The sequence below is a fragment of the Ceratotherium simum genome, chromosome 16 (assembly GCF_057802395.1).
Source record: "Ceratotherium simum simum isolate JZ-2026a chromosome 16, ASM5780239v1, whole genome shotgun sequence".
Classification (NCBI taxonomy): domain Eukaryota; kingdom Metazoa; phylum Chordata; class Mammalia; order Perissodactyla; family Rhinocerotidae; genus Ceratotherium; species Ceratotherium simum.
The window spans coordinates 786491-814145 of NC_141915.1; the positions used below are offsets into that span (position 1 = coordinate 786491).

The window sequence follows — 27655 nt, forward strand, 5'->3', positions numbered from 1 at the left end:
TTTAAAACAAAAAAGTAGATTTAATGAAGAACAACATTAATCTGAGGATAAATAAATCCACAACAGACTTTAAAGTTTGAAAATTTTTTTCCTTTCTTTGCAGAGAATGGTTTTCTGAAAGCACATAGGACTGAAGATGTCAAAATAAAATGTAATTTCCGAACATCCAGGTGAAACAGGCTTGGTCCTCCCTGCTGCCCTCCTACCACTCGCCACTGGCCAAGGTGGTAGTTGCTCTCGATTAACTCAGGATGGACGTTAGTTTCAGGAATAACTAGATGGCTTGTTTCCCGAATCATCTTCTTGTGATCCCATGCTCTGCAAAGGAGACAGTGAGGCAGTGTATTTATGTTTGCCCTTGTCAAGGGTTTCCCACCAGCCCCAAACAAGCACCCCTCATTCCTCCCAGAGGACAGTCACCCTTTTGTACAATGGAGAGGAGGCAATTCCAGGAACCACCCTACACATCCCTCTCACCACACTTCCAGGCCATAGTTTGAAGATGCTTTCAATGAGTCTCTCTGTGAACTTAGCGATAAAGGTTTTCAAAAAATTTCTGGCAACTAAACATTTAACCTGAAATCAAGTTCTTGTTCCTGATGTGGGAACACACCTCCTTCTCCATACACTCCACTTCTACTTAATGAGCAGAACCCTAATCACCTTTTGCACGAACTGGGGGTTCACTGTGATCTCCTGGTCCATGGCCTTCAGCCGCTCATCCAGCTCTATGCACTTCAGCATCTGCATGATAGACATATTTGAATGTGGTTCGCAGGTTCGCAGGTAATGCAGGCTTAGATCATTTATACCCTTTTTAACCTAGACTATTAATATGGGTGCTAGAGGTTCACAATCTCTTGATCTGAAACCCCTGGGGCTAGATAGGTTTTGGAATCAGAATTTCTGAATTCAGAAAGTTAACACAGTACAAGTACTGTATATTACCTAACATCCCAGTAGGATCTAGGGTAGCACCCCATAACCAAACACATTAATATCTTTTGCAGTGAAACCTAAAAATATTCATACTAAGTGGAATAAATAAAGACTATACATTATTTCAGGTGACATTTGCCATCAAATGAGTTACCAAAAAAACTTCCAGTTTTCAGGGGTTTTTTGGATTTTGAATTGCAAAAAAGGGATTATGGAGGTATACTATGCTACTATGCATTGCTTTTAGGTCTCTGAGACTCAATGTTTGGTTCAATCCATTTCCCTAATCAGATGTAAGAAACAGAGATCACCCACACAATCCCAACTTGTGTCCAGAACCCCGCATGGCACTCAGAGCAGCATGACTGCAGAAGATGCAGTGGTGACACTCTGTGGCCCATGGTTGCTGCCCAACAGGGAACTGCAGGACGGCTCTCCTCCTCCAGCCACCCCACTCAATCCCACTCTTGACACAGACACATGTTTTCTGACTTCCCAACCTGGAACTCTGAATACATTTTACCATAGAAACAAGGCTCTGCATTATAAGTGGCAGTCGGGTATGGATAAAATTGTACTAATTATAAGACTCTTCAAGTGTTTTAGGAGTGAAGTAGGCTTTGGTGAGCTAGATAGGAAAACTAACCCACCATTTACTTATAACCATACAATCTGGAAGTTCTAGGCAGCCCATTTCAAAATTAACTTTCTAGAAACTAAGCTGTTCCTAGAAACTAGTTGAGAACTACCTGTATTTAAAAGTAGAATTATCGTGAATCATAGGGGCAGTATTTCAAATACATCTCAAACATCAATCAAAAAAATCAAAACCTGGCATTCATATTTACCTCCTGATCAATGTTATGAAGCATGGCCGGGTTATTATATTTTTCAGGGTTATCATGGAAACTGACCATACCATCCTTCTGATTAATACTTGCAAAAATTTCACCATCTTCTATCTATAAAAGAAGAAATCAGGAAAGCAGTTCAGACGCGAGCACTAAGTGAATTTAGAGTGATTCAATATAATCAGGGGAGAGCACAGAGAGCAATAAATAAATAAATTCATATGTGTATTTTTAAGCACCATCTGTTTATTCAACAAGTATTTCTTGAACACCTACTATGTGCTAGGCACCATTATACATGCTAAGGGGTGCAAAACTTACACACACACACAAATCCCTGCCCTTGCATTTTTTTATTGACATAAAATTCACATAACGTAAATTAACCATTTTAAAGTGAATAATTCAGTGGCATTTATGTGCAAACACCACCTCTATGTAGTTCCCAAACATTTTCATCACCCCTAAACCTGTTAAGCAGTTACTCCCTATTCTCCCACCCTCTCAGTCCCTGGCAACCACCAATCTCCTTTCTGTCTCTGTGGATCTGCCTGTTGTGGACATGTCAGAAATGGAATCATGCACATGTGTCTTTTGTATCTTACTTCTTTTAACATAATGCTTTCAAAGTGCCCTTGCGTCTTTAAATATTAATTTCATTGAGATGTAATTTACACTGCCCTTGCATTTTACAAAGTGAAACTCTAACACATTTTTGTTTCACCTCAGCAGAAATTATGTTCTGATCCTTCAAGAAAACTTTTCTTCCAAAGCTGATTCCACAGTAGTTTCAAGGTCTACGTGCTTTACTTGCTTCACTGACTGGGGATTTATTTGACTGATCCTCATAGCTAAATCCTGTCCATGACGTTAAAAAGTGAGAAGCCAAGAGAAGTCCCAAACAGGTACCATTGTTCCTAACAAACTGCTCCAGGCTGACGACAATTAGTCCTTTTGTTACAGTGGGGCTGAGCTGCCTAAACTGGCCTACTCCTTTCTAGCTTTCGAAGAGAGTGAAGCTATTTAATGAAACAGCAACTAGCCCAACACATATTAAACAGAATGCATAATTATCTGACTATGTGATCACAGAGAGCTGCCTCTTCAGAAAGTGGATGGAATATACCCAAATGAAATGCAAACCCAGGTTTACCACAGCCGCACTTTTTTTGTAATAACTAGAACTAGAGACAACCCAAATGTCCATCTAATTAGAATGGAAAGGTATATTCACATAGCGGAACATCGTAGCCCTGAAAATGAATGAACTAAAACTACATTAAGACATCATGTACAAATCTCATAATGTTGAGCAAAAAAAGCCAGACCCAAAACAGTAGATGCTGTATGTTTCCTTTTATGTAAAGCTCAAAACCAAACACAACTAAAATAGGATGTTAGAAGTCAGGATGATAACCTTTCTAGCCAGGAGTAGGGCCGGAGGCAGGCATGAGACATGTTTCCAGGGTGCCGGTAATATTTTGATTCTTGATCTAGGTGTTGGTTGCACAGGTGTCTTCACTTTGTGAAAATGTATTTAGCTACACACTTAAATGTACTTTTCTTTACGTAGATTATACTTCAATAAAATGTTTACTTTAAAAAAATCCCTAACATACTACCTGAATAGGCCTATATTTATTCCACAAATTGAATCAATAATTAATAACCTCGTGAAATTAAAACCAACAGGCCCAGAGGGTTCCTGGTGAATTCTACCAAACAATTAAGGAAGAAATTATACCAATGTCTACAATCTCTTTCAGAGGATAGAAGCAGAGAGAATACTTCCCAACTCATTCTATGAGGCCAGTCTTACCTTAATACCAAAACCAGACAAAGACATTACAAGAAAAGAGAACTATAGACCAATATCTGTGATGAACATTGATGCAAAAATCCTCAACAAAATATAAGCAAATCCAACAACGTATAAAAAGAACTATACACCACAACCAAGTGGGATTTATCCCAGGTATGCAAGGCTGGTTGAACATTCGAGAATCAATTAATATAATTCATCACATCAGCAGGCTAAAAAAGATCACGATAATATCAATAGATGCAGAAAAAGCATTTCATAAAATCCAATATCCATTCATGATAAAAACTCTCAGTAAACTAGGAAAAGAGAAATTTCCTCAACTTGACAAAGAAAATCTACAAAAAAACTACAGCTAACATCATACTTAATAGTGAGAAACCTGAAGCTTTCCCACAAAGATCAGGAACTAGGCAAGGATGTCCCCTTGTACCACTCCTTTTCAACATCGTACTGGAAGTTCTAGCTAATGCAATTAAGACAAGAACAGGAAATAAAAGGTATACAGATTGGGAAAGAAGAAATAACACTGTCTTTGTTCACAGATGATATGATCATCTATGTACAAAATCTGAAAGTATCAACAAAAAACCCTCCTGGAACCAAAAAGCAATTATAGCAAGGCTGCAGGATACAGGTTAATATATAAAAGTCAATCGCTTTCCCATATACCAGCAATGAACAAATGGAATTTGAAATTAAAAATACAATACCATTTACATTAACATCCCCCCAAAATGAAATACTTAGGATAAATCTGAGAAAATAGGTACAAGATCTGTATGAGGAAAACTACAAAACTCTGATGAAGGAAATCAAAGAGGAACTAAATAAACTGAGAGATATTCCATGTTCATGGAAAGGAAGACTCAATATGATCAAGATATCAGTTCTTCCCAACTTGACCCATAGAGTCAACACAATCTTAGTCCAAATCCCAGCAAGTTATCTTATGACTAATGACAAAATGATTCTAAAATTTACATAGAGAGGCAAAAGACCCAGAACAGCTAACACAATATTAAAGGAGAAGAACAAAGCTGGGGGACTGACGCTCCCTGACTCGAGAACTTATTACAAAGCTACAGTGATCAAGACAGTGTGGTACTGGCAGAAGAATAGACAGATAGGTCAATGGAACAGGAGAGTGAGCCCAGAAATAGACCGCTGTAATAACAGTCAACTGATTTTTGATACAGGAGCAAAGGCAATACAATGGAGCAGAGTCCCTTCAACAAATGGTGCTGGAACAACTGGACATCCACATGGAAAAAAGTGAATCGAGACACAGACCTTACAGTCTTCACAAAAATTAACTCAAATGAATCACAGACCTAAATGTAAAACACAAAGTTATAAAACTCCTAGAAGATAATGTAGGAAAAAACCTAGATGACCATGGGTATGACAATGACTTTTTAGATACAACAACAAAGACACAATCCATAAAAGAAATAACCAATAAGCTGGACTTCACTAAAATTAAAAACTTCAGAAGACAAGCCACAGACTGGGAGAAAATATTTGCAAAAGACACATCTGACAAAAAACTGTTATCCAAAGTATACAAAGAACTCTTAAAAGTCAACAACAAGAAAACTGATTAAAAAATGGGCCAAAGACCTAAACAGACACCTCACCAAAGAAGATATACAGATGGCAAATAAGCATATAAAAAGATGCTCTACATCATATGTCATCAGGGAAATGCAAATTAAAACAACAAGATACCACTATACACCTATGAGAATGGCCAAAATTGGGAATGCTGACAACACCAAATGCTGGTGAGGATGTGGAGCAACAGGAACTCTCAGTCACTGCTGGTGGGAATGCAGAATGGTGCAGCCACTTTGGAAGATAGCTTGGCAGTTACTTACAAAAGTAACCATACTCTTACCATATGATCCAGCAATCATGCTCCTTGGTATTTACCCAAGGGAGCTGAAAACTTATGTCCACACAAAAACCTGCACACAGATGTTTACAGCAGCTTTATTCATAATTGCCAACATTTGGAAGCAACCAAGAAGTCCTTCAGTAGGTGAATGGATAAACTGTGCTACACCCAGGCAAAGGAATATTATTCAGCACTAAAAAGAAATGAGCTATCAAGCCATGAAAAGACACTGAGGAACCTTAAATGCAAATTACTAAGTGAAACAAGCCAATCTGAAAAGGCTACTTACTGTACAATTCCAACCATATGACATTCTGGAAAAAGCAAAACTATGGAGACAGTAAAAAGATCAGTTGTTACCAGGAGTGGGATGAGAAGGCAGAGCACAGAGGATTTTTACGGCAGGGAAAATACTTGGTATGATACCATAATGATGGATACATGTCATTATACATTACTTCAAACCCATAAAATGTACAACACCAATAGTGAACCCTAATATAAACTACGGATTTTGAGTGATGATGTGTCAATGTAGGTTCATCAATTGTAACAAATGTACCACTCTGGTGAGGGATGTTGACAATGCGGGAGGGTATGTTTGTGTGGGGGCAAGGGATATATGGGAAATCTCTGTACCTTCCCTTCAATTTTGCTATGAACCTCAAACTGCTCTAAAAAAATAAAGTTGTAACAAGACATTAAAAAAAAAAAAAAATCACGGCCCTCACGGACCTTACACTCTAGGGCAGGATTTCTCAAGCTTGGCAGTATTGACATTTTGGATGAGATAATTGTTTGTTGTGGGGCTGCCCTCTGCGTTGTAGGATGTTGAGCAATATCCCTGGCCTCTACCCACTAGATGTGGGTAGTATCCCTACCTGTGACAACCAAAAATGTCTTCCGATATTGCCAAATGTCCCCTAGCAGACAAAACACCCCTAGTTGATCCACAGCCTGTCAGGGTCTATCACGCAGTATTCAAAACCCATCCCTGTCCTTTGACCCCTCAAAGCCTTTCACTAGCTTGTGTGTCCCGGCTGGTATCATAAGCACATATAGTTCTTCTTACCCACCACCAAAGAGTGAGTTCCCTAGAGGAGACTCTAGCTTACTCATTTTGTACAACCCCTGTGGGGTTAGCAAGGTGCTCTTAGCAGGCACTCCAAGGTTGGTTAAGTAGGATAGGTTTTGTTTGTTTGGGATGAGTGTGTGTGTTTTGAGGGTTAGGCTGAAGGAAAAAACCTCAAAACATTTGTAAATTGAACTATGAAAATAAAATACTCCATTATCACAGTGGAAAACAGTCTTATTATTCCTAATCCTGATATGGCAGTGCTCCTGAAATCAGAGGGGAGATCACTAGCAGAAAAATGTAGAATCCTGACTTGCTACACATAAGATTTGCCTGACCTGGGCTGAGGAGATAGGTTTGTTTTGATGGATCAGATCAGAGCCACATATTTATATAACTGACTAAGTAGGTAGGTTATGATATATCAACTTTGTGGGTTATCACATAATCGTTTAAATGATGCTTATCCAAATTTCAGGAGTAGGGAGATGCAACTGGGAAGTGATAAACATGGGTGTCAGGTGCACTGGTAATATGATTTCTGGAGCTGGTGTGAGCACGTGGGTGCCTACTCTAGCACGCTTTACATGAACACGACTCTGAAGGTAGTCACAGACTGACAGTGGTCGGTGAGGAGGTAAGGGGCTCGAGTTGGACTGCAACCAATGACATCACTAAGCGCACTGCCTAGCTGAGCGGGACTTTCTGGGCAGGCAGCAGCGCCCTGACCTATATACAGGCACAAGCTGGTGACCTGTCACAGACCAGCAGAGCAAGAGCACAGCTCCATGCCTCTCTGTATCTCTGATATATTTCATGAGTGTTTTAAATGATGTTCACAAAAACTCTGACAATGAAAACGTAAATAAGGAGCACAAACAGGACACACCAGGTATATCACGTGAGCACATATGACTGGAAAACCCCACAGACCGTAACGGAATAAACCAAAACGTCCACAGCGGTTGACTTTGGATGTCTCGCCTTTTCTCCTCTTTTGTATTTTCCATAATGAACATCTGTTACTTTTACAAGGACAAAAATCCCCTCATTAAGTTTTAAAAAATGCAAACACTCTCACCATGTGTAGGACATATTTTTCTGCCTCCTGAGGTCCAGATAACTGCACACGACTTGCCATATCTTGTAATGACAGTGTTAAAAAGGTCTGAAATTCAGAAGCAGAATTAATCACAGGCAGAAACAACTGAGGAAAGAAATTTTATTAAAGGTGTACAGGGTTCTACTGAATCATTAAAAATCTGTTTTTTACCATATAAAATAATTTTATGTTGTAAAGATGACTTGAAATTGATGAATTTTGTGTGTGTGTGTGAGGAAGATCAGCCCTGAGCTAACATCCATGCCAATCCTCCTCTTTTTGGCAAGGAAGACTGGCCCTGAGCTAACATCCGTGCCCGTCTTCCTCTACTTTATGTGGGACGCCGCCACAGCATGGCCTGACAAGTGGTGCGTCTGTGCGCGCCCAGGATCCAAACCCATGCGACCAGCAGCGGAGTGCGCACACTTAACTGCTACGCCATGGGGTCGGCCCCACGAATCCAATGGTTTTAGTCATCAATTTTCTAGAGGAGTAATGACTTCTAGACACTACCCTACACATACTTTCCTATATGTCTGAAATGCAAACATGCAAAGTTATTCACTGTAGCACTGTTTGTGATAGCAAAAGATTGGAACTACCTAAATGTCCCCCCACAGAGGACTGGTTAAGTATAGTATAGTGCAATCACATAAACAGACTACTATGCAGTTGTAAAAAACTTAAGTGAGGACACTTTTTATGAACTGAAAAAGAATCCAAGATATGCACATCATTAAATATAAAAAAGGAGGATGCAGACTAGTGTATATGGCATACTAACATCTGTGTAAAAGGAGGGGAAAGATGTATACGTATGTGAGAGAGAGTCCATGTATGTCTGCTTATACGTGCACAGATAATCTCTAGAATGATACCTAAGAAACTGGTAACAGTGGGTTGGCTCTGGGGAAAGAAAAAGGGTGGCTGGGGTATAGGAACTGGATGAAGATTTTTGTATCTTTTTAATTTTGTATTATGAATGTCTTAACTATTAAATAAAATAAAGTTGAAAATATCACATGCATTCTTCAAAATTCAAAGCTAAAATGTGTAAACAAATGGGGCGTTAGAAGGAAACCAGTGTTTACCACTGCTCTGCTTGGAACTTGATGAAAATGCTCCCTTCCAGGAACAAATTAAAAAAGCTTTTTTTTTTAGAAAAGCTGGCAATATTTACAACAGCATTTTCAAAGTAGGGCTTGTTAAAACTTTGATCTTGAAAATTCTTGATAAGCCAATTACCAAAAAAATCTACATATACTTTAGTTCAGTGAGTAGCACCGAAGAAAATGAAATTGTTAATTTTAAGAAGTACATAAGTAGTTTAACACAAATGAGGACCTGAAAATGAACTTTCTAAATACGCAGAACTATCATTTTTCCTATTTCAAAACAACCGGAAACTTCTACCTGAATGTCCATCAATAGAGGACTGGTTGAATAAATTCTGATCCATCTGTACAACAGACTACAGGGTAACTGTGCATAGGCTTCCGTTGCCATGGAAAGAGGTTTAAGACAGACTGAACAAAAAGGGCAGGGTACAGAATAGCATGCAGAATATGATCCCAATTACTTCTCATTGGGAGTGTCTCCATATACAGAGACAGAGAAGCAAGAGGAATCTAGAAGAATGTCCACCAAAACGTTAATATGGAGTGGCAGATTTACGCCCATGTGATAATTCTGTCTCCTGGTGCCTTCCAGCCAGCAAAGCCATGGGACACGGTTCCTGTCACCGACACTGACATACAGTCTACCCGTTGAGACTTCTTGAACAGCTTTTGATTTTCTGACTTTTGAATAAGAAAGAGACTAACATGGCTAGAAAATCCTTTGATTGTTTTCCCCCCTTCTATTATTCTGGCACTAGAATGTGAGGCCAAAAAGTGTAACAGCCACCATCAAAGATTTAACCTTTCAACTAGACACATCCTCTAATGACACTGTCCTTCCCACCAGTGGCTACGGTGGCCCTCGCCTAGGTCCCCTGGGCAGTGTTTATCAGCCCAGTGGACCTCAATTAACCACGGGTCAGAACACCACGCAGGACCCAGGACACTGATAACTGCGGAGTCACTGTCCAGGTGTGGACTGACCACCTCGAGGCCCTTCCTGTTTGTTTGGTCAAACTCTAACTCTTGTTCTGGATTTATCTGATCCAAAACAGAAAACTGCATTTTCCTATACTGACTTCTCAAAGCATAAGCTATCAACTTATCCCAAAGTGATGAACTCTGGTTGACTCTTTCACAAGATACTTAACTGATTTTTGCAGTGATGTCTACTTATTACATTTCTTAGATTCTAATTCTTCACAACTTTTATTTGCCATCTTGCAATATAACATTTTCCTGAAAGGCACCGTCTTTTATCCTTGTTAACATTTTGATTCTTTTATCTAAACCTCAAGTACTCGTCACAACCGGGCTGCAGCTATTTTTCCATGGCTACCTCTTGATGGTGAGACAGGCATTTACCTAGAGTGGTTCTGCTAGCACCTGTACCAAATAGAAAATTTTCTGGGGAGAATTAGGCTGCTTGTTACCCTGAACCTCTTAGATCCTGGTCTTTTTTGCCTGTGGGTCAAGTTGGTTTTTCTCCGGCTGACAGGTTACATTTGTTTTTGATCTTCCTTGAGTTGCTTTCTCGTTCACGCTCTTCATTTTCCTCTTACAAATTAACTTTTCATAAATTCTGATTTCCTTTTCTTAATGAGGAAGCTACAGTTTCTCTCTCTAGAGTATTTACAAGGAGTTTCCCTTTCTTGTTCAGTGACCGTCTCCTCACCTTCCTTCCTCTTCTCCTGGAGGGGCACTGCTCCTCCAGGATGGCCTGCCTGCCTGCCTCCACGGCAACCCCCTCCTCACCCCTCTTTCTCTCTGGCTTCTCCAGACCCCACATTGTCAGATCCATCACCCTTTCCCTGTCCTCCATCTGGAGCCTCCAGCGGCCCTCCCCCCTTGCTAGGTCGCTTAGGAAGACACAGCCCTATTCCTGCTCCTCCCCTCCTTCATCCACCGTCACACTGCCGACACAGGGCAGAGGGTATGCATAGGGACGGGCTCACCATGTTCTCATCAGCTCTGACTAGACTACTTCTCAAGAGGAGAGAGAAACCACCCTCTATTTGTTTAAGGCACTCTTAGTTTCCTATTACTTGCAGCATACGCTTTCCTAGCTCACACGGGATTTCATTTTTCTTTTTACTTTTCTGTACTGTTTGAACACTTGATAATAAACATATTTTCTATAATCAAAAACCATTAGTTATTTTCATTTTGAAAATAAAAATTATATAACTGGCTTACCTCCTACAGTTCAACTGCACATAGCTCATTCAACCCTGGCCTAAACAGCAATGTCCAAGTAGTACCGTGTTCAAACACACATCAGCACAGCCTGAGAAGTTCCAGGGCTGGTCACAAGCAACTCACGTCTGCATCATTAGTATGTCCCCACCTGCCCTTGGAGCTGTTTACCTCTCTCAGGCTACCTTTCTCTGCCTCCCCAAGTAGACGTATTTCCTACCTGTCTTCCTCTTCACCTGTTCCTCTTCTCAAATACCCTGCTCTAGCCCTGAAAAGACCAAAAGGTATAAATCAAACTCTTTCTACGACATCAGTTGCGAGAGTTCTTAGTATAGAAATCCTGCCACACTTTACCCCTGTACCTGCCTTCTCAGCACTCTGAAGGAAAAGAGAAGGGAACGAGGTCCCGGGGGAGTCAGCAGATGCCTCACCTTGGTTAGCCTTTGAATATTCTTCTTATAAAGAGAAGACAAGCATTGCTTCACCAGTCCCATGTTGTTATCACGAGTAAAAGTTTCACTGTGCTTGTTCACCAGGTTGCGGAGCTCTGAGGGATTATTGGTTGAATACACTTGTGCTAACTCGTGGTATGCATTGCTAAGAGGCTAAAGGTTCGAAGGTGGGAAAAAAAATCAGATTAAAACGTTACAGGAATAAAATTGTGTACAGGAAGCAAAAGCAAACACAGTACTGTATTTTGAGCAAGTATATTCAATATCCTTTATTGTTACCTAACAAATTATAATTTACCCAAAGCAAATGTTTAGTTTTTAAGACCAAGGACAGAAGTTCCCTATGAAGTAATTTATCGTCAAAAAAACTTGGTAGTATAGAGCAGTAACGGCACAGCAGGTGAAAGGGCACTGCATTTACTTAAGGCATGTGTGTCTTTTTTTCTCATCTTTTTTCTCCGTCAGTGGCTCTTTCTTTTTCTATTGATAAATTACATTGGGAAGAAAGAAGGCAACATTTCCATCCTTCTCGACTCTCTCTCGTGCTCTCACCCACACATATGCACCTCACCAGATGCAATGGGACAATCTGCTACTTTTGATAACAAGGAGCAAGACAGGAACAAGAGAACAGTGGCTGAGGACCTGCTCAGAGCCTGAGCTGCTTTAGGCATTTCATACATATTATCCTCTATTTCTGGAGACAGCCCTAGTGGTCTAGCGGTTAAGATTCGGCCTCTCACTGCCATGGTCTGGGTTCATTTCCTGGTCAGGGAACCACATCACCTGTCTGTCGATTGTCATCCTGTGGTGACTGCATGTGGCTGTGATGCTGAAAGCTGTGCCACCGGAATTTCAAATCCCAGCAGAGTCACCCATGGTGGACAGGTTTCTTTTTTTTTTTTTTTTTTTATTTTATTTTATTTTATTTTTCCCCCCAAAGCCCCAGTGGATAGTTGTATGTCGTAGCTGCACATCCTTCTAGTTGCTGTACGTGGGACTCGGCCTCAGGATGAACGGAGAAGTGGTGCCTCGATGCGCACCCGGGATCTGAACCCGGGCCACCAGCATCACAGCGCGCGCACTTAACCACCAAGCCACAAGGCCGGCCCATGGTGGACAGGTTTCAGCGGAGCTTCCAGACTAAGGGAGAGCAGGAAGAAGGACCTGCCCACCCACTTCTGAAAAAATCGGCCATGAAAACTCTATGAACAGCGGCAGAGCACTGTCTGATACAGCGCCAGAAGTGAGAGGATGGCACAAAAGACCAGGCAGGGTTCCCCTCTGCCGTACACAGGGACACCAGGAGTCAGAATCAACTCAACGGCACTAACTACAAATCCTCTATTTTCAATATTAAGAAATTGGGGCAGAGGTACAAGAGAATGTGAAGTGGTCATGAGAAGCACAGGTAGAAACTAGATTCAAACCTACATCTCTACTATGAAGTCTGTGTTCCTTCCACTGTTTATGATATCATAAATAAACTACCGATGCTTGTGAATGATGCCCTCAAGTCATGAAGACATCACTTTATGAAAGCATTCCTTCTAAAACAGGTCGGCTCAAGGGCCACCTGAGGGAACCACGAGAGTTCTCCAAAATGATCTGAGCATGGCTTCCCTAACCTACCCTGCCTATCACCCTTCCACAGGATTCAAGGGCCCTCTCTAAACCACCTTCCCTTCCCTCCTCGCCTGTGAATAGGCAGCCTAGAGCCCTGAGAACCTCAATAGGGCTCTTAGGTGAAGGACACTTGGCTATCTTCAACAAGAGAACATAAAAATCTTTGCATCAGGAAGATTTTCAAGTTGATATCCTGAAATTTTGAGTTTTGTACAAGGAGAAACAAAGTAACAATGTTATCAAATTGATCACGACATCACAACGTTTCGAACTGCTCAATTTTTTTAAAACCATGGGTATGTATTTCAAAAAGTTTTTAAAAAATAGTTAATTTATTTTTTAATGTGGTCCTAAACTTGGGTCCTCAGTGAAGACAATCAAAAGTTCAGTGGGCAGGGGCCGCCCGGTGGCGCAGCGGTTAAGTGCACGCACCCCGCTGCGGCGGCCCGAGGTTCGCAGGTTCAGATCCCAGGCGCGCACCGGCGCACTGCTTGTTAAGCCATGCTGTGGCGGCGTCCCATATAAAGTAGAAGAAGATGAGCACGGATATTAGCCCAGGGCCAGTCTTCCTCAAGAAAACAGGGGAGGATTGGCATCGGATGTTAGCTCAGGGCTAGTCCTCCTCACACACAAAAAATAAATAAATAAAAAAGTTCAGTGGGCAGAACTTGTGGTCTTTGTACAGTGCTCTAGTAAGATTTCCCAAGCCTTGGGCAAATTGATAGTTCAATAAATCAGCACTGCTTTTTCAGTATTTCACTAAATTGTAATAGAAAAGAAAAAAATCAACTCTTGGAGGAGCTTAAACATCTATAGCTATAATTACCCAGAGGAAAGTTTAAAGACACATTCCTGAGAAACATTCCACCCCCATCAGGTGATCAGAGGGTGTATGGACTGGGATGGAGTTAGAAATTCTCCAGAACTGCAGCTCCCAGACTCCCAGGAGACATTTAATAAATGTCTGCTAATTTGAAGCTGCTGGGAGAGCTAAATCTCTATAAAATAAAATTATAGAACTATGTCTCATTACAATTTCCTTATGGACTTAACATGTCACTGAAGAAATCAGTTTTATTTTAAAAACTCACCTTAATGAATCTACCCACAATTTGAGACGTGTACTTCGGTAGCTGTTGTACTTTTCCAAGTAATATCAAAGAAACTAGAATATACTTTTTATATGATTCCAACATGATATGACTGACCGCCATGGCAGGGGTAGTTATAGCCTGAGCAAGAGAAGAATGCTTAGCGTGAAGAGAGTACAATGGAGCAGGAAAGAGCAATCGACCACATGTATCACTTTAATTAAAAAACAATACTTATATTAAATGCCCTATTATTATTTCTTATAACATCTTTATTGAGATACGATTCACCTACCATAAAATGTACCCTTTTAAAGTATACAATTCAGTGGATTTTGGTGTATTTCCCATGTTGTACAACTATTACCACTACCTCATTTCAGAACATTTTCACTCCCCAAAAAGAAAGCTCACATCCATTAGCAGTCATTCCCCATTCTCTCCCCTCCTCAGCCCCAGGCAACCATTATTCTATTTTAGTCTCTACGGATTTGCCTATGCTGGACATTTCATATAAATAGCATAAAAAATATGTGGTCTTTTGTGACTGGCTTCTTTAACATGTTTTCAAGGTTCACCCACGATGTAGCATGTATCAGTACCTCATTCCATTTTATGGTTGAATAATATTCCATTGTATGGATATACAACATTTTGTTTATTCATTGCTCAATTGATGGGCATTCGGGTTGTCTCCACCTTTTGGCCATATGAATAATGCTGCTATGAACAGTGTACATGTTTTTGTGTGGACTTTGTCTTCATTTCTCTTGGATATATTCCAAGGAGTGGAAGTGCTGGGTCATATGGTAACTCTATGTTTAACATTTTGAGGAACTCCACACTGTTGTCCAAAGTGACTGTACCATTTTACAATCTCACTGGCAGTTATGAGGGTTCCAAATTCTCCATATCGTCAACACTTGTTATTATTGGCTGTCTCTTTTTTAATTTTAGTCATCCTAGTGGATGTGAATTGGTAAAATTTTGTGGTTTTGATTTGCATTTCCTTGATGACTAATGATAATGTATATCTTTTTATGTGCTTAGTGGCCATTTCTATATCTTCTTTGGAGAAATGTCTACTCAAATCCATTACTCATTTAAAATTTTTAGTTTTTTTATTGTTGAATTGTAAGAGGTCTTTGTATATTCTGGATGCAAGTCCCTTATCAGAAATATGATCTACAGATATTTTCTTCTATTCAGTGGCTGCCTTTTTACTTTCTTTCACCTGGATTTATGAAGGTTAAGAAAAAGTGAAAACTATCATGCCCAAATCAGCCCAAATGTTTCAAATCAAAACCCAAACCACTGAGCCTGTAAGGCATTTCTTTGAGATTATTCTACAGACACACTCATAGAAGCGCATGAGGATACATGTACAATGATCCCCACTGCAACACTGCTTTCATAGTGAAATACCAGAATCAACTTACATTTCCGTCAACTGAGGACTAGTAAACTAACTAGGTCAATCCATGGCATGATATGAGAAGATGAAGCTGCTTTCACTTTTTGCTTTATACAATGCTGTATGATTTGAATTTTTTTCAATAAGTACATCTTTCTTTCGGAATTTTTTTTTGAGGCAATAAAAAAATTTGTATCACCTTCTGAAATTAAGGTACTAGTACCCTCTATACCATCTATAAACTGCATATTATTAAAACACAGTTGCATGAAGTAAACTAACACTAGACAATGCTCGTCATTACGGCAAAATCAGGGAACAGGTATTTTTCTTTTTTTTTTTTTGCTGAGGAAGATTCACCCTGAGCTCACATCTGTGCCCATCTTCCTCTACCTTGTACATGGGACACTGCCACAGCATGGCTGGTGAGTGGAGTAGGTCCGCACCCAGGATCTGAATCTGCGAACCCGGGCTGCTGAAGCAGAGCATGCAGAACTTTAATCACTCAGCCACGGGGTTGGGCCTGGCAATAAGTATACTTTCAGGTAAAAGGCTTGCTTCTAGCTATAAACTTCAAAAATGTTTTGTTTTTAACATTTTAGCTATTCGTTATAGAAATATTTTTCTAAGTGTACTGCATACTTTCCTGCCTTTTTACTGCCCACACCATCTCGATATTTCTAGATCATCATCAGTATGCTCATCAGTTATTATATTGGGCTGTAAAATTATAACGCTGTGGCTGTGAAGCGTGTGTTTATTATTTTCTGAACAACTGAAATTTTTGAATTGTGTACTCTTCAAGAGAAGTCAGCTTGAAGACTTTACCTGACCAGACACATCCTTTAAGGACACTGTCTCTGCCCACCAGCACCTTCTGGTGACCCTTCCCCAGGTCCCCTCAGCAGTGCTTGCCAACCCCCACCCACGGAGGCAACGCGCGGACACAGATGCACGCACGTGTACTTATGTGTTTAGCATTTCAATTAAACTATGGGCTCCCTGAAGGCTTAGACTATCCTTAATTACCTTAGCATGTGCTATGAATAAAATAGAAACTTATGAACATCTGACAAATTTATCTTAAAACACTAGTATTAGCCAATATTGTAAATCTCTTTTTTAGACTCTGAGTAAATCTCCAGAATATTCTGCCAAATTGTGTACTACGTCTCATTACACAGATCAGTGGCCATTACACAGACAGAGACACAGGTGAGAGGGACTTTTCACTGTGTACTCCTTAATACCCTTTGAATTGTGAACTACGAGAATGTTTTCCCTATTAAAATAAATAAAACTCAACAAAACACCACACATGGTTTTAGAACAAGACAACACTTCACAGTTCGCTCAGTTCAATCTCTTCCCCACATGCAACGGAAGCTATAAAGGTCAAGAGACATACAGAATTTAACCCAAACCAGACAAGGCACAGTGGCGGAGCCTAGATGAGACCCGCGCATGGGCGCTCTTCCCTCCACTGCCTCTGCTCGTCAACTCAGGAGCAGATCACCACCACGGACACGCCCACAGAGAAAGTTCTGGAAAGGACCCCGACGCTCAGAGGCCCACGCTCACTCTGCTCCAGCTGCACACTTCTTTGATCACACACGTCCAAAGGAACCTCAGGGACATTTAGAGAGATGATTACCTGTTCATAAAAGTAGAGTGCTCTTTCGAAGTTCTTTAGCCCAGTATAGATCATCCCTCCATAATAATAGTAACATAAAAAGTGCTTCGCATCATAGGCTCCGTTCTCTTTACAGATATCCATCATGTCCACATCAAGATACGGAAGGGCAGGTTTAAAGCATTTTGCCAGCAAACAAAGCTGTGAAAAGATTTGTATTAAATCGTCATTTTAATTGTACTTTGGCAAGCGTTAGCAGAAAGAGCAAATTCATACATTCCAGAAACTTCAAGAAAATGATTATTTTGTTTTACATTCTATTAACATGATCTAAATGTCAACACCTTATTCCATTTTCTTAAGCATTCAGAAGACAGTACTTCTTTATAAAAGACTAGCCAGCCATGAGATAAAGTACTCCACAGATGCATTAAAGCCATCACTTAGCTCACCTAGCACCCATTCTGTTTACAGATGTGCAAACAACTGAGTCCTTTTTCTCTTTGCTGAACTAGTGGAATACAAATAGACCAGCATGGTGTGATAAAAACACAAGTTGTCTCTTCAATTACTCCTTTTCAATTTCTGAATCCTTTAGGTAAATGTAGGGAATTGTGCAACTCAAGAAAGCAAGCACACAGCAGAATTCTGTATCCAGATGATGGTGGCACAGGTGAAGATATAGGTACAAAATCACTGAACTGTACACTTAGGATTAGTGCACTTTACGTATGTTATACCTCAATCACAAAAGCTTTTTAAAAGATTTAAAAAGAAAAAAGAAAAAAAAGAAAGCATATCATCATGTGAAACTAGAACATGTGTTTGAAATAATCCATGTACCATGTTATTAAGGAAACGATATAAATAGCCCATAGGAACCAGTTAAACCCATATGATAGAACACGATGCAGGGGCCGGCCCCGTGGCGTAGCGGTTAAGTGTGCACACTCCACTGCTGGCGGCCCAGGTTCGGATCCCGGGTGCGCACTGATGCACCGCTTGTCAGGCCATGCTATGGCGGCGTCCCATATAAAGTAGAGGAAGATGGGCACAGATGTTAGCCCAGGGCCAGTCTTCCTCAGCAAAAAGAGGAGGATTGGCATGGACGTTAGCTCAGGGCTGATCTTCCTCACCCAAAAAAAAAAAAAGAATACTATGCAGCTGACACAGAATCATCTCCGAGATACATTAAGAAGAAAAAAGCGAAGTACATAAGAGATCGTACAGATTATTACTATTTGTGTAAAAAAACTGAGACAAAAACTATATACCTATTTGCTTGTATGGGCATGAAATATCTTTGGAATGATACACAAGAAACTACTAACACTGGTTTCCTTTGGAGAGAAGTGATGGGTGGCTAGTGAGCAGGGTAGCAGGGAGACTTCATGATACACCCTCCCTTTTGCCTTCTGGATTTTGAACCATGTAAAATAAAATAAATGAATATCATTTTAAGGTATAAGAAGTTACCTGTGTTTATTCTTGGGTTCCACAATTCCTTAAAAAGAAAATGACTTGGAATTTTTTTTAACGTCACAAGCACCAATTACTCTATCTGTTCTACTCATACTCACATCACAGGCCTACTAGCTGAGCCCCATTCTACAGTTTGTATCCCGCAGCCTGTGAAAAATTTTGCCTACTAACAGAACAGATATACCTACATATTTCAACTTCTAAAATCTATCACAGTCTCCACCAAATTGCTTTCATTTATCTAAGCCAGTGTCAAGCAAACCCACAACCAACCTTCTACCTCGGACTCAGGTGACTAACACTCTTTGGCTACTTACCTGGCAGAGATCGGCGTGTATGGAGGTCAGCTGGTTTGTATTCATCTGCATCTTGTCTATGGCTTGCTTAAGGATGCCAATTCCTCGCAGGGGCTGTCAGAAACGACACCTCTTTCAGATAAGTTCTCAAAGATGGCAGGACATTGGATCTTATGTTGTCACTTACAAATAAAAAATAACACTAATTGATAGGTTCCTTTAAATAACAATATGAGGTTTCCATACTCTTCCAGGAAATTTCTGTCCCTATTTAGTCAGAAAAACGTTTTCTTAAGCTGTCTGTGATATTTATGGTAATTTGGCAACGTTTTTTAAATCATAAAGCTTTTTTACAATGAAGATCAACAATCAAAAGCAATATTACTATCTCAAAAGTTTATTATATTTACACCTAAACAAACAAAAATTTTCCAAATATTTACAACAGATGAGAGCCTATACTTAGTAAACTTAATTGTGGAAAAGGATGTTGGCATTTTCCCACAGGACAGTCTAGGTATCATGCGTAAATTCTCTCCAACATCTCTTACCTGATAATAAATTACTATTGAAACTGATACCACAAGTTACAAACAGAGCATTTCCTGACTTGAATATAAATAACAAGACCAAGTTTCTGGTGAGGTACAGTCAGTTTCTGGGCAGGAGATGTCACTATAAAATAGCTGCATAACTTACATGACTTTTTCAATAAAGATGTTGATTTTTGTTAACCATTTCTTTCAAACCACAATTTATTTAGTACTCCTACAAAATACCAACTGTTTCTTTCTGTTTTCAGTTTCCTTCAAACCACCAGTCTTAAAGTTCAATTTCAAATAAAAAAGAAACACCCAAATTATAACTTGTGTCAATATCACAAAAGTTAAAGATGAGCCAGCCGTGATGGCCTAGTGGTTAAAGTTCGGTGCACTCCACTTCAGCGGCCTGGGTTTGATTCCCGGGCATGGAACTACACCACACGTCTGTCAGTAGCCATGCTGTGGCGGTGGCTCACATAGAAGAACTAGAACTTACAACTATACACTATGTACCAGGGCTTTAGCGGGGGAAAAGGAAGAAAAAGGAGGAAGATTGGCAACAGATGTTAGCTTAGAGCAAATCTTCCCCTGCAAAGAAAAAAAAAAGAGAGAGAAACGACTCATTTAAAAAAAATGAGAAAGGCCAAAGAACTGTTCCAGATTAAAGGAGACAAAAGAGACATGACAATGTAATGCAATCCATGATCTGAGATTTTCCTGTTACAAAGGACATTAGCAAAACAACTGGCAAAACCTGAATAAGGTCAGTAGATTTGTTAAAGGATTACATCCACCTCCTGCTGTTGATCATGTACTGTGGCTATGTAGAGAATGTCCTAATTTTTAGGAAACACTCATTGAAGTATTTAGGATAAGGGGCATCACATCTGCAATTTACTTCCCCATGGCTCAGAGAAAAAGACACAAGGATAAACAAGTGTGGTAAAATGTCAACATCTGGAAAATCTGGGTGAAGGGTATAGGGGAATCTTTATATTGTTATTATTCTTGCAACTTTTTGTGAAGCTAAAATTCTGTCATAATTAAAAGTCTTAACAAACAAACAAAAACCCAGCACATACAACATAAAGGCACTAGGACGGTCGTTCTGAAAATCACCAGCAGCAGCAGCCCTTCTTGAAGTACTACTTCATCCTGCCTCTCAGAGTCCTCACCTGGTGGAGGTCCGCTGTCCTTACCGCAAGTGCTAAAGAGACCACATGCAGTCATGGGCCACATAACAACATCTGATCAACGATGGGCCACATAGATGACAGCGGTCCCCTGAGATTAGTACCAGAGAGCCTAGTGTGTAGTAGGCTATCCCATCCAGCTATGTAGGGGAGGAAGAAATTTTCCTCTACCCTTCTAGGTCCTTCTGGCTGGTCTCAGAATTAAATTGACATGAGACAATTAATAGGGTTTTAAGTTAATAACATGTATACATGGGAGAAATACAGGAAAACCAAATGCCTGAAGCCCTCACCTTAAATACCATCCTCAGTTAAAGACAAAAGAAGATGTTGGGGGTGGGGAGAGTCAGGGACTTCAAAGGGAAGGAAAGCTATTCACAGGTGGGTGAAAAGGAGCAAATGTTTGGAAAACAAGTGTTTTTCTTGCCACGCAGAAACAGAAGAACAGAGAGGGGAGCCCAATATACAGGCCTTTCTAGGTCCCTCCCTGTCTACTACCTAGTTCATGTTCTGCCAAGGTGATAGCTCGCTTCCTGAGACAGGTTTTTTACCTGAATTCTTTTAGGCAGTTAAGGGGGAGGTAACAAGAAAAACTTTCTGAGTCTTTTACTTCTTAAAAATGATCAGCCTGAAATAAACCTCATGCTAAAGAGACACATTTTGGAGTGGCAAATTTTGTTTCCCTTCAGCATACTCCATGATGTTTGCACAACTACGAAATCACCTAATGACACTTTTCTCAGAACGTATTCCCATTGTTAAGAGATGCACGACTATATATTGAAGCGTTAGGATGCTTAGAACTAACCTGGAACCTTAATGAATTAGTTCATTGTCAGATATATATTATAGATATATAAGTTAGATATATAATAGAATTGTAAAATACTTGGATAACATTGCTTACCTGTTTTCTTTCCACAAGTGCATTTGTTAGCTGATGGCAAAGCCCAGCAACTAGATACAACAATAACAAAATATTGAAAATATAAATGACTACACAGGCAAAGTACAATCAGTAGAAAATAACAAAATGTTATTTAGCTTACAAGTGTCTGTTGCATATCGAATGTGCTCCCCATTACAAGTACTGATGAAAAGCTGAACCTGTGAGAATAACGTTTCGAAGTCAGGAACACTGGGCATAGAAAACTTCACAAATCTGGAATAAAGAGAAAAGAATCAATTTATTCTGATATTTCATGGGGGGAAACGTAGAAGTGACTGAGGGCAGAAGTCCATCCTAATACTCTGTGAAATTAAATGTCATAGTATTTTTAAAAATTAAGAAACAAAGTGTATGAGATTCTTGTGGCCTGGTTCTTTGCACAATCAAGACACAGAAATAGACACAAATAGAGGTTAAGAAAAAATATGCTTAAAAAAGAACAACTTTCAAAAAAGAAAACTCCATTAAATGAGGCCAAGTATCAGGTAATCTAATATTCATGAAGGAAATGAATATAAACTTTTAACCAAAAATTAAAAAAAATATTTTCTTTTGAGCTCCAATGTGGTCAGGACTATTTACTCATGTAAAAACCAGTTGTTGCTTTTCCTGCTCTGAGTGCACCAGACTGAAGGGGGGCAAGAAGTGAGCACTATGGACTGGCTGGAGGCTGTGGTTCAGGTTAAAGATGCTGCTGCCCGGACTCAAGGAGATGCTGTGGTCCATCTGGGAAGAAGAACCAGCTGACAGGCAGGTCAGGAAGGGGTGGAGGTGAGAAGCGGGAGGACTTGGATGATCCATCCTGAGTCACTCGGCAGATGGTGCCTTACAACCGCCATGGTAAACACTCTGAGAGGCGGTCGGAGATAGGTTTTGGGGAAGAAATCATGTAAGCTACCACCACGTGGCAATTGCTTACAAGTAAACTTCAAGCCCTTCTTTTTCAAAAAAATGAACTGTTGAAGCTAATTTCAAGAAAAATGAAGTGGATATTATCGCCTAATCACAATTTCTTCTATATCTTTCAATTTTAACCTCCATCTATAAAGTGTTGTTTGACTTAACAATGTCACCTTACATCTGTAATTATACTTTTTAATTACCAAATGTGTCTGAAACAATCTCATGACCTATGGGCTTCACAATAGGTCAATAAGGATTGTGATTTCCATTTTATAAGTAAAAATATGAAGCTCAGGCCCCACGACTCATAATTGGAAGAACATAATTCACATCCAGGTTACTCAGAAACAAGCGCAGGGTTCTTTCCAGGTTCTCTTTTACTGACATATAATGGTAAAACACCTTACAGTTTCACGATGCTTACATGTACATGATCTCACTTGACATATATGTTAATATAAGTTTACGTGTATACAAAACACGCATGCTACCCATTTTTCTAATCAGCAAACACACACAGGAGAAATCTTTACCAGCCAGCAGGATCTGACAGAACTTTCTGCAATGATACAAATGTTCTATATCTGCGCTGCCCAACACAGTAGCTACGTGTGGCTACTGAGTACCTAAAATGCGGCCAGTGCAACTAAGAACTGACTCTTTAATTTACTTAATTTTAATTAATTTACATCTAAATAGCCACACATGGCTAATGGCTGTATTGCAGAGTACAGCTCTAGACTCTCATTCTGACAAAGTGTCTTCTCTAAACTCTATTCCTGACACATATATTTGTCTCAGGAATCCCAGCACGAGTGAAGCCTGACCCTTGCTTTAGTTCATTTTCTTCTCACGTTATATTATTTCAACTTTCACAACAACCATAACATTTCAATTTATAATACTAAAACATCAAGAGGAAAAGAGTTCTACTGTCAAGTACACAGAGTTACAAGGAACCCCAATTGAAATAAGGTCTATTTAATTTGGTCTTAAACAGCTTAAGCTTGCTTGAAAAGAATTCAAAGCAATGTTGCTTTGGAACATTGGTAATTTCACTCAATATAGTTCACCATGCTCTGTTCCATCACTCTTCCTTATTTTCTTTCCAAGTTGGAAAATCTGGACAATCCAATGGATTACATGAATAAAAGTATCCAGATAAATGCAAGCTATAGTGCTCACAATTGAGATGGCCGTACGTTTTTAAAAATAAATTTCAAAGTTTACATAAACATAAACAAGAGTTAAAAAATGATAAAACTCAACGAAATCTAACAAGCAATGATTAGCTGGAATGAGTAAGATGTAACCACCGTGACGTGACTTTAGTCGTGCAAAAGAGCTCAATGTTGTTTACTTGGTTTACTTCCTACACCAAAAAAAAAAAGGCCAGAAAGTGCATAGCGTGCAGCTGTAGCAAGCACAAAACTATACAAGAAGATGCCCCTTACAAAACAGCAAGGACGCCCAAGGAGTGCTCTTGAACATCCAGAGCCCCGAGCACAGTGTCCAGATGGGATAAGTTCTTTGCAAGGAGTTCCCCACTCTTGTTGATCAGTTCACAAAGCTGAGTCATTTGCCCTGGAAAACAGGAATAACAGGAATCATATTCAGTTATAGCACTAACCAAACTAAAGGAAGTCTAACCACAGACTTCATTCCTCAGAGCAAGAAATACCTAAGGATGATTTCTTACAGCTCTCTCATTTCAGAGGAGGACCCGGAAGAGTCACAGGAGTGAAACCACCCTGCCCATGGCCTCAAAACTAAACCTTCCATTTCCCTCCAGCCCCGAACGTTTCTCCTTATCCTCCATTGCCTTTTCTGGTCCCTCAAGCCAAAAATGTACACTTTACTATCACCACCACCCTCATCTCCCTCTCTGTATCCAAAATGTCACCAAATAGGATTTAATTTTACTTCCTAAGTCTCTCAGCGCCATTCCTATCTCTCTCCCCTGCCTGAATTCATATCCTCATCATTTCTTGTCTGTATGACACTATAAATCTTCTAAACGGTCCATCTACTTCAGTCTTTCTCTCCTCCAACCCATACTCCGTATTGGTATCTGTGTGATCTTTCTCAAATGTAAAATCCAATCAAGTTATTCCAATGGCTTTAAGAAGTCTAAATACCTCAGCCCAGTAACCAGTCCCTGCACCTCCTGGGGCTTACCTCCTGCTACTTCCCTTCACACACCTACTCGCGGGTCACACCAAGCTCAGAAAACTCAATGTTCCATGTTCTCCCACCTTTACGCCTCCACGCATGCTGTTCTCCACGCTTAGTGTCCCCTCCATCACTCTTCTCCTCCAAATCCTCCATTACCCACTTCATGCTCTTTTCACAGTCCGCCTGGGTCATCCCTGGACCCTCACTTCACACACACACACACACACACACACACACAAACACACACACGTGACTAACTTGGATATTTGTCCTCTGTCTCCTCTTTGCATCACCTGGGATTGTGGTAATTAGGTAATTCAGTGTGAACTGAGGCGGAGAGACTACCTTGTTTCTCCAGCTTCAGAATACAGGGCTTGCTTAGCAGCCGATCAATCAACAAGCAGCTTGTTGAATTTAATCTCTTAACTGATCCATTGATTTTTCCCCTATAACACAATGTTCTGTTTTAACAACTACAGTATCTAATTAGGCCCAAACTGGTACTTTGAAGTAGACTCGCCGATCTAATAGGTTATTCTGATAACAGACACCATGGCCACACTCTATACTCCTAAATCCCACTAGCTGTGTTTCTGGTGGTGGGGGGTGTATATAAGTCCATGAACATCAACCTTAAGTTTCCTCCTTCAGTAGTTCTTTTACATTTTGAACTTCAAGCTATCCATAACAGCTATGTCAATTTAGTAGCTGGGTGATGTTTTCCTTATTAAAAGACACTTTAAACAGTATAACGCTTAAAATCCAAGTGAGTGTAGCTAAGAACTTTGAAAATTTAATTTCCGGGGCTTCTACACTATACTTTTAAATTTGATAAGTTTTAACAAAAATAAAGGAAATATTCCTTTATTAGATGCATTGAAAAACAAGAATTAAAAAAATCTATGATCTTATTAGATGTCATCTTTCAAAATAATGACATAAGTTGAAGTGGGAAGTACCAACTCACCATTATTTTATTATAGATCTCACTATAGATCGCAATAGGTATGAAATAGACAGCTTCTTCCAGTTAAATAATGTGCCCCTTTTTTTAACCCACTACACTAAATACATTTACAGTGGTTTGAAACACCCAGAAATAAGTATTTCAGTCCATTACTTCTTCCTCACTTAAATAACCAATGCTGAGTTGAGACTTAAAATAAAAGCTGGGTCACTATGAAACCATGAGAGTTAACCAGTGCAGGGCCAAGGGGAAAGTCATAAGTAAGTTTAAGTGTCACAGGGTGCATTTGAAATGAGCCCAACCAGAGATGTGGTCAAATTTCCTCTAATCAGGAAAAGCTGGAAATTATGATATTCTCTTCACTTAAGATCTGTGTTAGAAAATTCTGAATAAGAACAAGTAGAAACTCAAACACTTTCTACGCAGTGAACATGAGGCACAGAAGCCAAGGGCAGTGAAGGTGTATTTCTCTCTGCCTCACACACTGTTCCTAAAGCAGCGTCTTGCACAGCGTATATACAAAGCTTTCAGATAAGTGATCCCAACTGATGCTCAACAGCCCTCCTTCCCTTTTCTAAGTGAGAAAATTAGCCCAGGGATATTAAGTGGCTTGCACACGAAGTGACTGAGACAGGATTCCAATCCAAATCTTCTAACCACGCTACACCCCAGGAAGCAGAAACTAAGTGTGGCATAAATGAATGAATGAATGTTTTCTTCATTCAGAGACTGCGAGTTTATGCCTTACCTGTCAACCTAATTTCTATCGATAATCAGGGAAACGAGAGGGAAGTATTTCATTAAGCACGGCTCCATACCAGATCAGTTAAGCCTTACAAGAGCGAGGCAGATACACCCCTCCATTTTTACAAATGGAGAGAAGAGAGACTCGAGAGTAAAGGTTCTTGCCCAAGGTGACACAGCTCCGAGAACTCTACAATTAATGGCCATTAGCAACAACCAGTAACTGTACTCACTGCACCCCAGATGACAGGCACCGTTCCAAGTGCTTTTACACGGCTCTCTCATGCAAGCCTAACACTCTGTGAAGTAGGGACTTATTTTTATTTTACAGACGAAGAAACAGGATGGCTAAAGAGGCCTCCACAGCCAGCAGCTAGTAACTTGACTCTGAGTCCAGGGTTCTAGCTTCAGGTGACGAGGGGAGCGAACCAAACAACATGAAAATTGAGGGCAAGGCAATAATGGCCACAACTCTACCCTAGAAATGGAGTCCTACCAGCGAGAGCTGGCTCGGCATTCTGCAGGACTAAAATAGGCGCGCCGGCCGGCCCTCGAGCCTCGGAGCCAGGGCACCAGAGAGGACTCGCCCGCGCCGCTGCCCGCGGCCTAGTCCGCAGCGGCCAGGCGGGGGACGGACGCGCCGGCGCACCAATCACCGCAGGCAGGGAGGCCGCGGGGACCAACACGCGCTCGGGAAGGCCGGCGGAAGTCCCGCCCCCAAACTGTCAAGCAAAGCGTCCCGCGGAGGGGCCCGGCCGGGGGAGCTGGGTCCGGCAGCCCAGGGAGGGGAGGCGGCGGGTCGCCGACCGCTCGGGCCGGCGGGCGGCGGAACGGAGCCCGAGAGCGCGAAGGCTGCTCGAACTCGGCCGCGCCAGTCCCATCCTGGTCCCCGAGCCGCCACCCCGAACCCAGCCCCGCAGACGAGGCTCGGCGCTCACGGGGCGGACTCCTGAGTCCGTGCTGGCGGCTGGGATGCAGGCCCGTCCCCGCGGCCCGGAGGGCGCGCCCAGGCCCGACCCGGCGGCCCGGGGCCTCACCTTGAGCCGAGAGCTGTCGGACACTGTTCACGAACTGCTCCAGGGCCGACGCCATGTTTACCCCGCGCGGCCCGAGCGGCACGGCCAGCTCGCGCGGGAAAAGGCGGCCGCTCTGAGAGGAGGGGCCGCGGCGGTCCACCAGACGGCC

General features: G+C 41.0%; 1 protein-coding gene across 3 annotated transcripts; it reads right to left on the bottom strand.

Moving 5' to 3' along the window:
* On the bottom strand, nucleotides 1–27655 carry COPS3 (COP9 signalosome subunit 3). Of its 3 annotated transcripts, XM_004432981.3 has the most exons (12): nucleotides 27508–27645; nucleotides 24039–24168; nucleotides 21782–21894; nucleotides 21640–21689; nucleotides 19019–19111; nucleotides 17241–17420; nucleotides 14173–14313; nucleotides 11435–11608; nucleotides 7669–7755; nucleotides 1788–1901; nucleotides 664–744; nucleotides 1–318 (listed from the first exon to the last, which is right to left on the bottom strand). In XM_004432981.3, the coding sequence occupies exons 1-12, from the start codon at nucleotides 27560–27562 to the stop codon at nucleotides 265–267; spliced, it is 1272 nt and encodes a 423-aa protein (XP_004433038.1). In that variant the 5' UTR covers nucleotides 27563–27645; the 3' UTR covers nucleotides 1–264. The 3 variants fall into 3 exon arrangements, with proteins under 3 accessions (XP_004433038.1, XP_087296400.1, XP_087296401.1); XM_087440274.1 differs by lacking the exon at nucleotides 24039–24168 and having other exon boundaries at nucleotides 27508–27655; XM_087440275.1 differs by lacking the exons at nucleotides 21782–21894; nucleotides 24039–24168; nucleotides 27508–27645 and having other exon boundaries at nucleotides 19019–19179; nucleotides 21640–21668.

Bases quoted from the DNA above. Each gene is read 5' to 3' on its own strand.
- COPS3 (XM_004432981.3), bottom strand. From the start codon at position 27,562: ATGGCGTCGGCCCTGGAGCAGTTCGTGAACAGTGTCCGACAGCTCTCG. The intron at 21,895-24,038 runs GTAAGGGGCATC...TCTTTATTCCAG, and splicing joins TTGGGCGTCCTTGCTGTTTT to ATTTGTGAAGTTTTCTATGC. The intron at 17,421-19,018 runs GTAAGTAGCCAA...ATCTTTTCACAG, and splicing joins TACACGCCGATCTCTGCCAG to CTTTGTTTGCTGGCAAAATG.